The following is a 12,161-nucleotide window of genomic DNA, read 5'->3' on the forward strand; positions in this document are numbered from 1 at the left end:
CATTCGAGGCCTGCAGCAGAAAAAATCAAAAAGAAAAAGAATAAGAATAAAGAAAAGCTCACATAACATCATAACATAACACGTAGCATGAAGAAACTGACCGACCTTCACTCAATGTTCTTCACCAGTTTGTCTTAACCAAACCCGATGAGGGAAAGTTTCCCAAGTCCAACGGTGAAAAAGAAGTTGGAGATAATAAGTGTAAAAAGAATGAGAACAAGTTAAAATTTAGATGCTTCCCCAACAAGTCAGCCATGCAACCTTTGGAACAAGTAGAAGTAGATGGAGGAAGAGGAGGAAAAAAAGAAGATGGTGGAGAAGCTTCTCAAGCAAGCCACCAAGGTACGCCCATCCATACCATGAAGGATATTTTTGAGTTTTTCAAAAAATGTAACAGAGGAGAGTAATTGGAGGGATTCAATGGTACAAAACTCAAAAAGTATAGTCTGATCAATATTACAAAATGTTAGAGGGACTGATTGAAATATTCAAAAAGTATCAGGGACTAATAAAACATTTTCCCATTTTAAAACTGTGAATTAGAATTTATATATATTTAAATCCACAAGTGTAATTTTAGTAATTAAATTTATAAATTCAAAAATAGCTATTTATTATGAAATTAGGGGAAAATAATATAAATCATGAATACATAAAAACATTGCAATTATCCAGGAAATGTCTTTAGCCAAATCACAATAAACAAAAGCATTTCATCAAGGGATTAGATTGACGAAGATGAGTCTAATAAGTCTGATAAATTTCTCTCTTTATAACTCATACAGGATGAAGTATGTTAGAAATTTGTATTGTATAATAACTTTTATCAGTTCTGTTAGACTTTGTGGATTACTAACTTTTGAATTTTCAAGCAAGCAAGCTCATCAAGAATAAGAGAAAAGGATATACAAGATTTGGTAATGTACTTTGGCACAACATGGCTACATCTGTGGAGCAAAGCCAAAAGAATCAAATCCACTAGAACAGACAAGCAAGAGAATAATATTTATATAAATACTCTCACTAGAGTATACCCATGATAAAAAAGCCTATCCCTAATGGATCATCTTATACAACCTCCCATTGATAGGACACACATTCACCAGAATCTTCCACTGATAACAATCACTAATAAGTTCTCTTTTGCATGATAGACCAATGCTCTCACACCTACCTCCTTAGGACTCTCTTTGGCATCCTAAATATTTGAGATGAAACTTTTATAGCTCCCAAATTAACTGCCTCCTGAAACTTCTTATTTTGTCTTGATTCTTGGCAACTTCCAAAAATGGTGTTATAACCCTGTATTCCAACATAGACATGACTTCGCCCATCACTCCTACTAACTAATTGAGTTACAACTTCAAGTTGCAACACAATCTCAAGAAGCCATCAACCCTCTTAGTTGAGTCCAAGTCAAATACAACCAAATCTCCACAATCTCGGCCAAACTAGCAATCAATTATACTCATCACTCCATGTCAGCAGAAACCCAAGCTTAGGTGATCAACCACATGCCAAACTTGGCGTTCTTCAATCATGTCAAAGATAGCTTTAAGGAATCTTCAATCCTCCTTCAATCAATTGCACATATTCTTCAATCAGCTAAATTAGTCATCAATCATCCTTTAATAAAATCTTCAATCATTAAACTTAGTCTTTCAATTAATTTGATCCTCGCCTAATTTAGCTCCATGCAAAATTGTCTTCAATTAGATTTTATCTCCAATTTAGTTTTTGCCAAAAATATCTTTAATCAATTATTCATTGCTTCAAATAGACTCACCACCTGCTAACTAGAGCTCCCCCAAATAGAGCTTCTTTAATTAATTAGCAGTAGCTACAAATAACTTCCCATTTAATTTAAGACCAATCTTGATAGAAGATTCTCGCCGGAAATAGCTCTTTATTCGTTCACATTTAAGAATGCCTTCACACGATTATCCTCTAAATATGGTTTTACAATAATGCCAACTTATATAGATAATACCATCTCCCATAACAAGGGCATTATTATACTTTAGCTCTAACATCTTCAAAGAAAGATGTTGTTTATTCCACTAATATTTCATTCTACTAATATCATATTACATCGCTAGGTGTTGATCCTAATTTATGAGTTAACCATACAATTTGATGTACAAACATATATATAGGAGCTAAAAAATAATACTGAAAGATTAATTGAAACTAAGTAGATGGGAACCCCATGGGAAAATAAAGTTGGGTTGGATCTAAGGCCCATTAAACACTTGTTCAGCAACTTATGATACTACTTATGCCAGAATGAGTGAACCCTGGTAGCTACTTGGGTTCCCCGTATAACTCTCATTCTTCTCAGATATTCTAGAAATCAAGAAAAGAAGAAAGCCTAGAGTTTGGAATTGAAGGATCCATAAAATTTTGGTGTGGATTATCATTGGAAAACATCTACTTTGGTGTTTTGTGGATATTATCACCACCAACACTATGCATGTATCCCAAAACTTTTTGATTAATTGATTGATTTTTAAATGTGATTACATTTTACTATTATTTTGAATCAAAAAATTTTCTCAAGTTAGTCTTCTATATATCTTTCACATCTAATGCTCAAGCTAATGTTAGAATTCATTGGTAATTTGGTCATTCTCATACCAACTAATTAGCACTAAATTCAACTCATCAAGGGTGTTGACCTATTCTAGTTGGGGGTGGTCTATAAGAGCCAGTGGTCGAACCCATCAGTTGAAAGCCACTGAGAGCTTGTGGTTGGTGCCATTAGTTGAACTATATTCAACTCACCACTGACATTTCTGCAACACAATTTTCATTAATAAAACCAAGTAAATCAAGTCCAACACAAGTTTTTCACCCTGTTTGTCATACCCCAAACCCAATTTGTCGGACTCAATGCATTGACAAACGGCCGCACACCTACAAGGCCGAGTCCCAGTAGGTGTGCAAGACTCAAAACCCATCTTCCTTAATTGCTACTAAAATGATTCTCGCTCAACGATTCCCGCTAAGCTATCCGTCACAAGTATACTCCTGATCTGAGAAAATTTACAACAAAATTTATAAGCTTGATAGCCCAGTAAGTACCCACTAAAAATATCGGAATCATAAAAGTTTCAAATTTTCAAAACTCAAACAAAGTATAACAAAATACTCCCTCCATTCCTTTTTATCTGTCACAAATCTATGTTCCTTTTTATCTGTCATTTTCTAACATCAAGAAGCATTTATAATTTTTTCCAAAATTACCCTTAACACTCTATTCAATTCTCTTCTTGGAAAATATGAGAGAGAAATGTTAAGATATAAATTAAGGTGTAATTTTGGAAAGATAACTAATTTTTTATAAAATTTTATGAAATAACTAGATTTCTTGGTATGTGAGATTCAATTAACCATGACAAATAAAAAGGAACATAGGGAATACAAGTTTATCAGCATCTAATTCAGAAGTCAAGTTATTCAATAAAACATAACTAATCAAAAAGTCAAGCATATATGTCCCACAAATAACTATTACCAAAACAAAAAGCCAGAGGTCATATGTTTACCCTCGGTGACCCAAGCCGGAATATTAGAGGTCATAAGTTTACTCTCGGTGACCCGAGCCAGAATTATCAAATGCCATTATTCTTCACCGACAGAACGGTGGGAAACTATAGTTTCTATTTCACAAGTACATGTCGACACAGTCAGTGTTTAACTCCCAATGATAGGCTTATTGTAAAGTTAGTTGGGGACTACAAGTTGCTATGTAAAAGTACGTTATGTCCAAACATTTGTAAAAACATAATACAGAAATTCGATGATCCCGTTTTCAGATTGAAAATAATTCCAATTCATTTCCAAATCTAAAGACTTCCATATGAATTGCAGATAATAAATAAATAAATAATTCAAAATATAAATCAAAATAATCATATTTTTCTCAAAAAATTATAGAAGTTCAGAAAATTAGAATTTTTGAGTATATACATATAATAGGATTTTTATGTGGGATAGTTACTTGTCTAACGCCCAGATTTTGAATTCACACCAATCGAGTTTTCTCAAAAAGTCCTATATTTGGGAATAACCCATCAGAATTATAGACAAAACAAATTCTAAAATTCACATGAATGCAAAAACATTTTCAGACACTAACGAAGCTACAAAAGTCGAGACTAATAACCAATTCCCCTAAGACCCTTAAAATTGAAATCAGCATAGCTTTGTGAATTCTAACCGAAATCAGAAATTTCAAACTTATAAGAAAACTAGACATCTACATCTATAGCATATCCAAATCTCACAATGATTTGAGATCTACAGAATTTAAGCGATCACTTTTAAAAATCATAAACATGCAAACCAACAATTTCAATCATGCCCTTTCTAATAAAAAAAATATCTCACAACATATAACTTCATATAAGATTAAACTTTAGAAGCATATAATTAACTCAAAATTGAACAACTTTCTTATTAAAAGTGAGTCTTGATTCAACTTTTAAGATCCTCAAATTCTCTGATCAATCTTCATGCTTCTAACAGAAATGCCATTGAACACATCTACAGAAATCTGATCATATCTCACAAATTACAGGGGTAAAGATTTTAAAATTTGGCAGAGCCAAAGATAAAATCATATTTTACAACTTTTTTTTATAAATCTAAATCTAAATAAGAACTTAAAATCATGAAATAAATCAAAAAAAAAAAAAGATCAAGGTTGAACAGAAATCCCAATAGCGTCACCTGCGTTTAAAGCTTATAATTTACAGGTTTTTAATGCAAAAATTCTAACATTTGGCAGTAAGCTAAATAAGACCTCAATCTACAATTTTGCTATTTTTATCTCTTCCAAATTCTTTCTTAAGATCTCTTAAATTGAAAAGGTTCTCTCCTATTTCAATAGCAAAACTCCATTATCAAGGATGATTAAGACTAACAACAAAGACCAACTTACTCTACTAGGGATGCCCATCAAACAGAAAAAAAAATAGAGACAATAATCCAAAATTTTAGATAAAATCAAGGAATAAAGCAATACTATCTTCCACCCAGAAATGGCAACTTATATGCAAAACGGAAAATACTCCAGGTTTAACCTAAAAGATTTGCCTAAACCTCCAATTCAAATCACATGAATGAAGTAAAATCATCTAAAAAATATTGAAGCAAGAACAAAAACCCAATAGACAGAAAAAAAAAAAAAACTCTTACTTCACCTTCTCATAGTTGAACACTAGACGGGGAAGAAATTCTCATCTTTTCCACTATATTGCCAAAACTGAAATAAGGGAGAGATGCTAATCTCTCATTTTTTTTAAAAAAATAAAATTAAACCTAGTTGAAGGTTTCAAAATCACAGGATCAGATTTGAATCAAGAAAACAAAATTTGGTTGAGTTAAGGATAAGGACCAAATTTGCAAAGACACCCCTGAATAAAAATAAAATTAACTTAAGAGTGGGGTTCACACTATTAGTCAATGCTGGTGGTGCAATGTAAGCTTAATCACTTCTTTTCATTAGTTATTTTACATGCATGTGGTCATGCCAACCGATCTTTACTTCTATAAAACACATCAGACTAGTGCAAATATAATCCCAGTCCCTGTTCAACAGAAATATAACTCATTTATAACCTTCAACTCTGTTCAAGTATGTTATGCTGAAAAACTAGTATGCCCTACAAAGCCAATTTTAGTTATTGTTTAATAATAAAATAGTTTTATTTCATTGCATGCATAATTATGGGCATTGTATTATTCATATTTGATGATATATTATTATGGGCTTGCATTGTATAGATTTCAAATTAATGATAGAGATTATTAAAGTGAGACATGATTATCTATATTCCTTGCAACCCAAAATAGTTCACAACATATGAGATAAAATATGATTTTGTATTCATTATTGGTTGTCACATGTTGTACTACTATGTGTGATAGAGTGGTATGTCTCATCCACTAGAGTGGAGACTCTTAGTAACATTGTGGATATTTGTAGTTGACAAATATTGAACTGGACCATACAGAACTCTTAGACCAAACACTGTCATAGAACAAAAGAGTTATTCTGTTGCAGAAAGTCCTCATTACCTGAGGATGTTATTAAATCTTATGTATAAATTATATTACTTTGATAGTGTCAACCGGTGATGCTAATTACAGGCTATATACGGACACGTTGGGTTATATAATAAATACATTAAGGTTTGTAGTCATCCAAGATGGGATCTATCACTCCTATTGTAGGAGAGAATATTTTAGATTGTGTTTCTTATGTGTTGGATAAAAATCCGGCTGGTTATTTTTTGAAAGTATTTTATTATATAATATATATATATTTATATAATTTTTTTTAAATTGTTTTAGGTCCAATAGTGTAAAGAAACACACATATAAGTGGAGATCGACAGTGTCATTGGTGGTCTAATTATCCCACTTATATGGAATATTTATTGATAGAGGGACTAATATGTAAAATATTATATTGGGGTCTCATATATGAATATCTCTAATCTTTGGATTAAATTGCAATTTGTTGATGGACATGATTGTGATTATAAAATTAGTATGGACTAATTTGCTAAAGATGTAGTGATCCGGGTCCACGCTACATGTTCTAACCTTATCCGAATATATTTACTCCCTATAAATATGTGATATGAGATTAGGGTTTCAAAAAAAAAAAAAAAAATTATTTTGATTTGTGATTGCCATCAAAAGACGGCTACGGCAAAACCCCTAATATTCACAATAGTTGCTTGGAGCAAAAGAAGCATCACTTCTTCCGGATCAAGGGTGAAAAGTTCGAAAACATTGCGTGTGTGCGTTGGAGGATTTTGCGCTTGTGAAATCTCTGTGAAGTAACCCTGATCTTTCACATATATTCATGTGTTCATGTGATCGATCTTTGATAATTAATCAATTGTTGATTAAATATCAATTAATTGTAATTGATAGTCCTAATTTGATTAGAACGTTTTTTATCTAACCCTAATTTGATTAGATCTATTATTACTAACAATGCAATTGCATCTTCCTCTCTGTCTTATGGGCATGTTTCACAGTATACATTGCTGACTTGTTGATTACAAATGAGAGCAAGTGTTTGTATTCCTTCTTTTCAATTTAATTGCGATTAACCTTTATATTATTGCATACCCTGTATCTTTTCTGAAAATTATATATTTATCATCTTGAGAAAGAAGACATCTTTATCTATAATTTACCTGATCATCTTCAGTAAAAGGCATGCGAAGGTTGGTTCACTTCATATTCTGAGAACAAACAAATTAGAGATTTTTACATTTTTCACCAATACATTCTAAAATGATTCGGTTTGTAAATCAGATTAGTTGGGAATGACAAGTTTTGATTGTTCTTTCAGGTAGCATTTACCATATTCTTCTTTGACCGTTTTGTTTGCCGGTGATGACCAAATTTTAGGTAGCAAGAGTTAATTTTGCAACACCAATATATCTGTGCAGCTGATGCATTGGCAAGCAAGTCTCAGGTGTTCAATAGAAACAACAACAAACTCCATGATGGACCAAAACCACATGCTTGAAATAGTAAAACATCAGCTAAAATAATTCCAAAACTGAAAGTTTTGATTCTTTCAAGTCTTACATGAACTTACAAAAGGAGAACATGAAGAATTACACTCTCAGAATCCATTATCAAACTTCATGAACAATAATACTAACAAATTATGTCTATAACTGCTGCTGTTTAGAAGATAGAAGAGTAAAATTCTTATATCTGCTTTCCTCTCCTTAGTATATGACTGATCTTTCAGCAATATATGTAATTCCAGCTTTATGCAAACCCAAAAAGATTTTCACCTTTGAATAAAATGACTGATGTTCTTGACATTGCAAGGGATCAATTGTTCCCCCTATTAACAATAGCACGGAACCTATATATACTGAAGGAAGCTGTGATGCATTTTCTGCACAGCATTATGGTAGAAGAAACATATTTCTTATAGATGCGAGCAACTTGATATCCAGAGTCTCAGGAGTTTGGCACAAAAGTTCCAACATAACCGAAGCCAACAATAGAGAAAGCTATTGATTGGAGGAAGAGGTATATGTAATAACGATTTTTGCCATAGGCAAAATCGAAGCAGCCGCACATAAAGAGGTATGCACCAATACAGAGCTCCGTAAGATGCAATCTGATATATATGAATACAATGCAATGTGTGAATAAGAACGAGGAGAATATTTATGCTCGAGAATTGTTAGGTGATGAGATGAGTGAGTACCTGTCACCGAACCTGATTCTAGGCTTCCTGACTGTTTTCGCAGCTGTGGTGGTTTTGAGACTGTCACCGAGTTTCTCGGTGACAACCCATTCATTGACTCTGCCTGCTTCAAGGAGGCCAATGAAGCTTGCTTTTGTTCTATGCAAAGACATCACATTCTCAAAGAGTACCCAATACATGAGAAGGTGAAATGATCTGCAATAAAGCATTAGACACATTCATTGAAAAATATGCAAATGGGATTTTTCTTAAGGTTCAGTATTGAATGAATTTTTCTACCTTGGTGTTCCAACGGCATTGAGAAGTGTAACAAGTGAAGGAATATATACTGAACCCCACTTGGGTATTTCAACTTCAGGAATCAAAACAGTTGCAGGCATCACCACACAATAAAGCACGAATGTTACAACATGACCGACAATTTTCCGTACCAAAAAGAAGTTGTAGATCACATAAAACCTTTTGCGAATGGAGACTTTCTGCAATACCATTCAAGTGAAAGCATACAATTTAGACACAATCACAAGTTCTGAAATTATGATCTCTTCTCAGTGAAACATACCTTGTTTCTTGCAATCTCCATCACCATTTTCCTGAAAAGGTTTGCCGGACCACAAGACCACCTATGTTGTTGAAATCGGAAAGCTTTGAGAGTACTCGGCAATTCACTTCTCACCTGAATCCATAAATAATTAACGAAAACGGTTTTCAATACAATCAATTCAACTAATCTCAGGACCTGAATACTGTTAGGAAACTAAAAAATTTAAATATGTAAGCATAGGTTTCTCATCCTATCAGCTTAAGTTTTTGGTTGAATCAAACCAAAATAATATATTTTAATTTGCAACTAACACAAACTAATTTTAAATTCAAAGTTGCTGAGCTTTTAAGTGAAAGGAAATTAATTATACCTGGAGATCACCAAGGTAAAGGAATTTCCAGCCTCTTAAACTAGCTCGAACAGCCAAATCCATGTCTTCAACCGTCGTTCGATCTTTCCATCCTCCTGCTTCATTGATGGCAGAGATACGCCACACACCGGCAGTCCCTGTCAGCATCCAATATTTAGCATTCAGTATTATATAAAGTACTAAATCTTCACCAATTGATCTGAAATTTAAATGAGTGATCTGTCACCATTGAAGCCGAAGAAGGAGAATGCAGAGGATCCAGCTTCCTGCTCCACAGTGAAATGATAATCAAGAGACATCTCTTGCATCCTTGTCAACAAACACTCTGCAGAATTAACTGAAAAAAAACACATTGCAGATTCAAGAAATTAATTAATACATATTTAATATATATATATATATATATCACATTAAAATAATCAAATGTATATTAATTACCAAAAATCCAACGGGCCTGGACGAGAGCGAGTTCAGGGTTGTGGATGAGGAAAGGGATTGAACGGCGAAGAAAGTCAGGCTCAGGCTGGAAATCAGCATCAAAAATAGCAACATAATCACACTGTTTGACATAACTGTGCTTCAATCCTTCACGCAGAGCACCAGCTTTGTAGCCTTTCCGGTTGTCTCTGATTGTATACCTAATGTTCACTCCCTTGCTAGCCCATCTCTCACACTCCCTCTCCACCATTTCCTGTAAGTAAATCACATTAAAAATTAATTAATTAATTAATTACTTTTTTTCCTTAAATTTTATTTGTCTGCATTCAAGAAAGAAGCAGTACACTTTCACGTGCAATTTACAGCGCCAGATCCTATTAAAATATTAAAAATAAAACTCACCGACACAAAGAGAAAATACATTGTGCAAATAAATCAACCATTTTTTTTTTTTTTTTCTAACTAAAAACTGTGTTAAAACATTTTTTTCAAGAAATACAGAGAAGAAAAATGTAGAATTAGAAAGAGGTACAAATGATGGGATCTAAACAAAACCAGCAGAGGGTTTTATAAAAGGTTTAACAGTAACAATACCTTGACAACCGGGTCAGTGGAATCGTCAAGCACTTGGATGACGAGCCGATCGGAAGGCCATGAGAGACCACATGCAGCTCCAATGGAGAGCTTATAAACCTATCAAAAACCACAAAGAAAAACACAACACCATCCTAATTATGCTAAATTTCAATGTAAAAGCTTAAAGCTAATAAAATATGTATATATTTCAAATTAACCCATGTGGAACTATTAGTTACTCTAACAACAAATTGAAGAAATGAAGAAGAAAAGAGACCTCCTTCTCATTGAACATGGGGATCTGAATGAGGACTGTGGGGTAAGCAGAAGAGCCAAGCTCGACATCATCCTGCATGGGCAACCATTTGAAACGTTTCTGAGGAGTCTTTCCAAGGAGCTTGACAAAGAGGATGATGATGGCCATGTACAGCCTCTCAATGAAAAGCATGAGAGACATGATCAAGCTAAGCACCACTGCCACCTTCAGCAATGGAATGACTAAAGGAGCCTTCACTTGTTCCCAGACCATCCCCATCTGTTGAGCAATGTCATCCCTTGTGCCTTGGAATGCTTCTGGAATCATGGTTGTTGATGTGAGCTTCTCCATTTTTTTCTGTTATCTTTTTCTGTCTCTCTCTCTCTCTCTCTCTCTCTCTCTCTCTCTCTCTCTCTGTCTCTGTGTGTGTGTGTATTGGGTGGGATATATGGAGAGGTTAAGGAAGGTTAAGAGTGGAGGTGGTGATGAATCTTTAGAGATTAGTAAGCACCTGCTTCACCATTTGGCCAACCAATGGGTGTTGCATTGCCAGATAATCCAGTCTTAATAAGTTTCCTTACTTGTATTACGCATTAAATAATGACCAAACCAGTGTGAAGCATGTGACTTCCGCGTGATGACAAACATGGGATCTGCACTTTGGTCACTGAGGTGAACTTCCAAAATGGGGTGCTTTCCCTTGTTTTAGTAACCCCTTTTCTCTCTCTCTCTCTCTCTCTCTCTCTCTCTCACACACACACACACACACACACACACACACTTTGTAACAAATTAGGTTTATTTGCCTTAAATTTATATAATGATTTTTTTCTACTTTTTATATCATATATCAGTGAATTCAAATATGAAATTAGTTTAGATGTTCACAAACTTGATTAATTTTTCAATTTGTAATGGTATTAAAATAATTAGTAATGTTATTTTTATTTTTTTTAGATTTTCAATAATAACCGATCTAAAATGTATTGATGTCCCCTATAAAAGTTTCTCAATCTCTTTACTTTGAGTCTCTTAGCAATCTCAATATGATAATACAAAAATCAACCTACTCCTCTCAAAAAACTCAAATATCTCTGGATTTAATTAAGCTTTGCAAAATGTGCTCCTAAATTCAAATATTTAAATAATAATAGAAATGGGTGGTAATTGATAATATAAAAATAGAGTAAGTGTGAGAGTGCCGATCGAGCAACATGGTAATAAATATTAAGAGAAAAAAAAAAAAATTGTGGCATCTACTAGGAAAAGGGAGTTATTGAGACAATATCTATACTACTTAGGATGATTTTCAGAAAATGTAGTGGATAAAAATAGCATTAATCTCAAAAGAAATTATCTATGCTAATAAAATCAATAAAACAATCAACTTACACCCGAATTTTTTACCGCGTGTTGTTTAAACCATGTCAATTAATTAATACATTGCATTGAAGTTGGAGCAATATGCTGATTGGAGAAAGTATTGACACCAGTAAAACTATATTTTGTAGTTTGGTTTTTAACATTTTGTTACCATCTCAAGATAGATGAGGAAAGCGACTGCTTTTTCTCTCTCTATTGTCGGCAGTTCCATTTCTCAAAAACACTAGACTTTGGAAGATTAGGGTGGCTAGTAACAAATTCAGATCTACCTTTTTTATTATTTTAATTTTAATTTTTTTTAATTTTCTTATTTTATTAAACCTTCATCTTACTA

At 33.3% G+C, this 12,161-nt stretch overlaps 1 protein-coding gene across 1 annotated transcript; it reads right to left on the minus strand.

The window, feature by feature from the left end:
• Window positions 1–7,575: 7,575 nt before the first annotated feature.
• On the minus strand, window positions 7,576–11,020 carry LOC120275898 (glucomannan 4-beta-mannosyltransferase 9-like). Its single transcript, XM_039282626.1, has 9 exons — window positions 10,466–11,020; window positions 10,207–10,305; window positions 9,613–9,865; window positions 9,401–9,511; window positions 9,175–9,311; window positions 8,823–8,936; window positions 8,540–8,739; window positions 8,261–8,455; window positions 7,576–8,170 (listed from the first exon to the last, which is right to left on the minus strand). Exons 1-9 carry the CDS (start codon window positions 10,793–10,795, stop codon window positions 8,008–8,010), a joined length of 1,602 nt encoding a protein of 533 aa, XP_039138560.1. The 5' UTR covers window positions 10,796–11,020; the 3' UTR covers window positions 7,576–8,007.
• Between the last annotated feature and the right edge of the window lie 1,141 nt (window positions 11,021–12,161).

The sequence above is a fragment of the Dioscorea cayenensis genome, chromosome 14 (assembly GCF_009730915.1).
Source record: "Dioscorea cayenensis subsp. rotundata cultivar TDr96_F1 chromosome 14, TDr96_F1_v2_PseudoChromosome.rev07_lg8_w22 25.fasta, whole genome shotgun sequence".
Classification (NCBI taxonomy): Eukaryota; Viridiplantae; Streptophyta; class Magnoliopsida; order Dioscoreales; family Dioscoreaceae; genus Dioscorea; species Dioscorea cayenensis.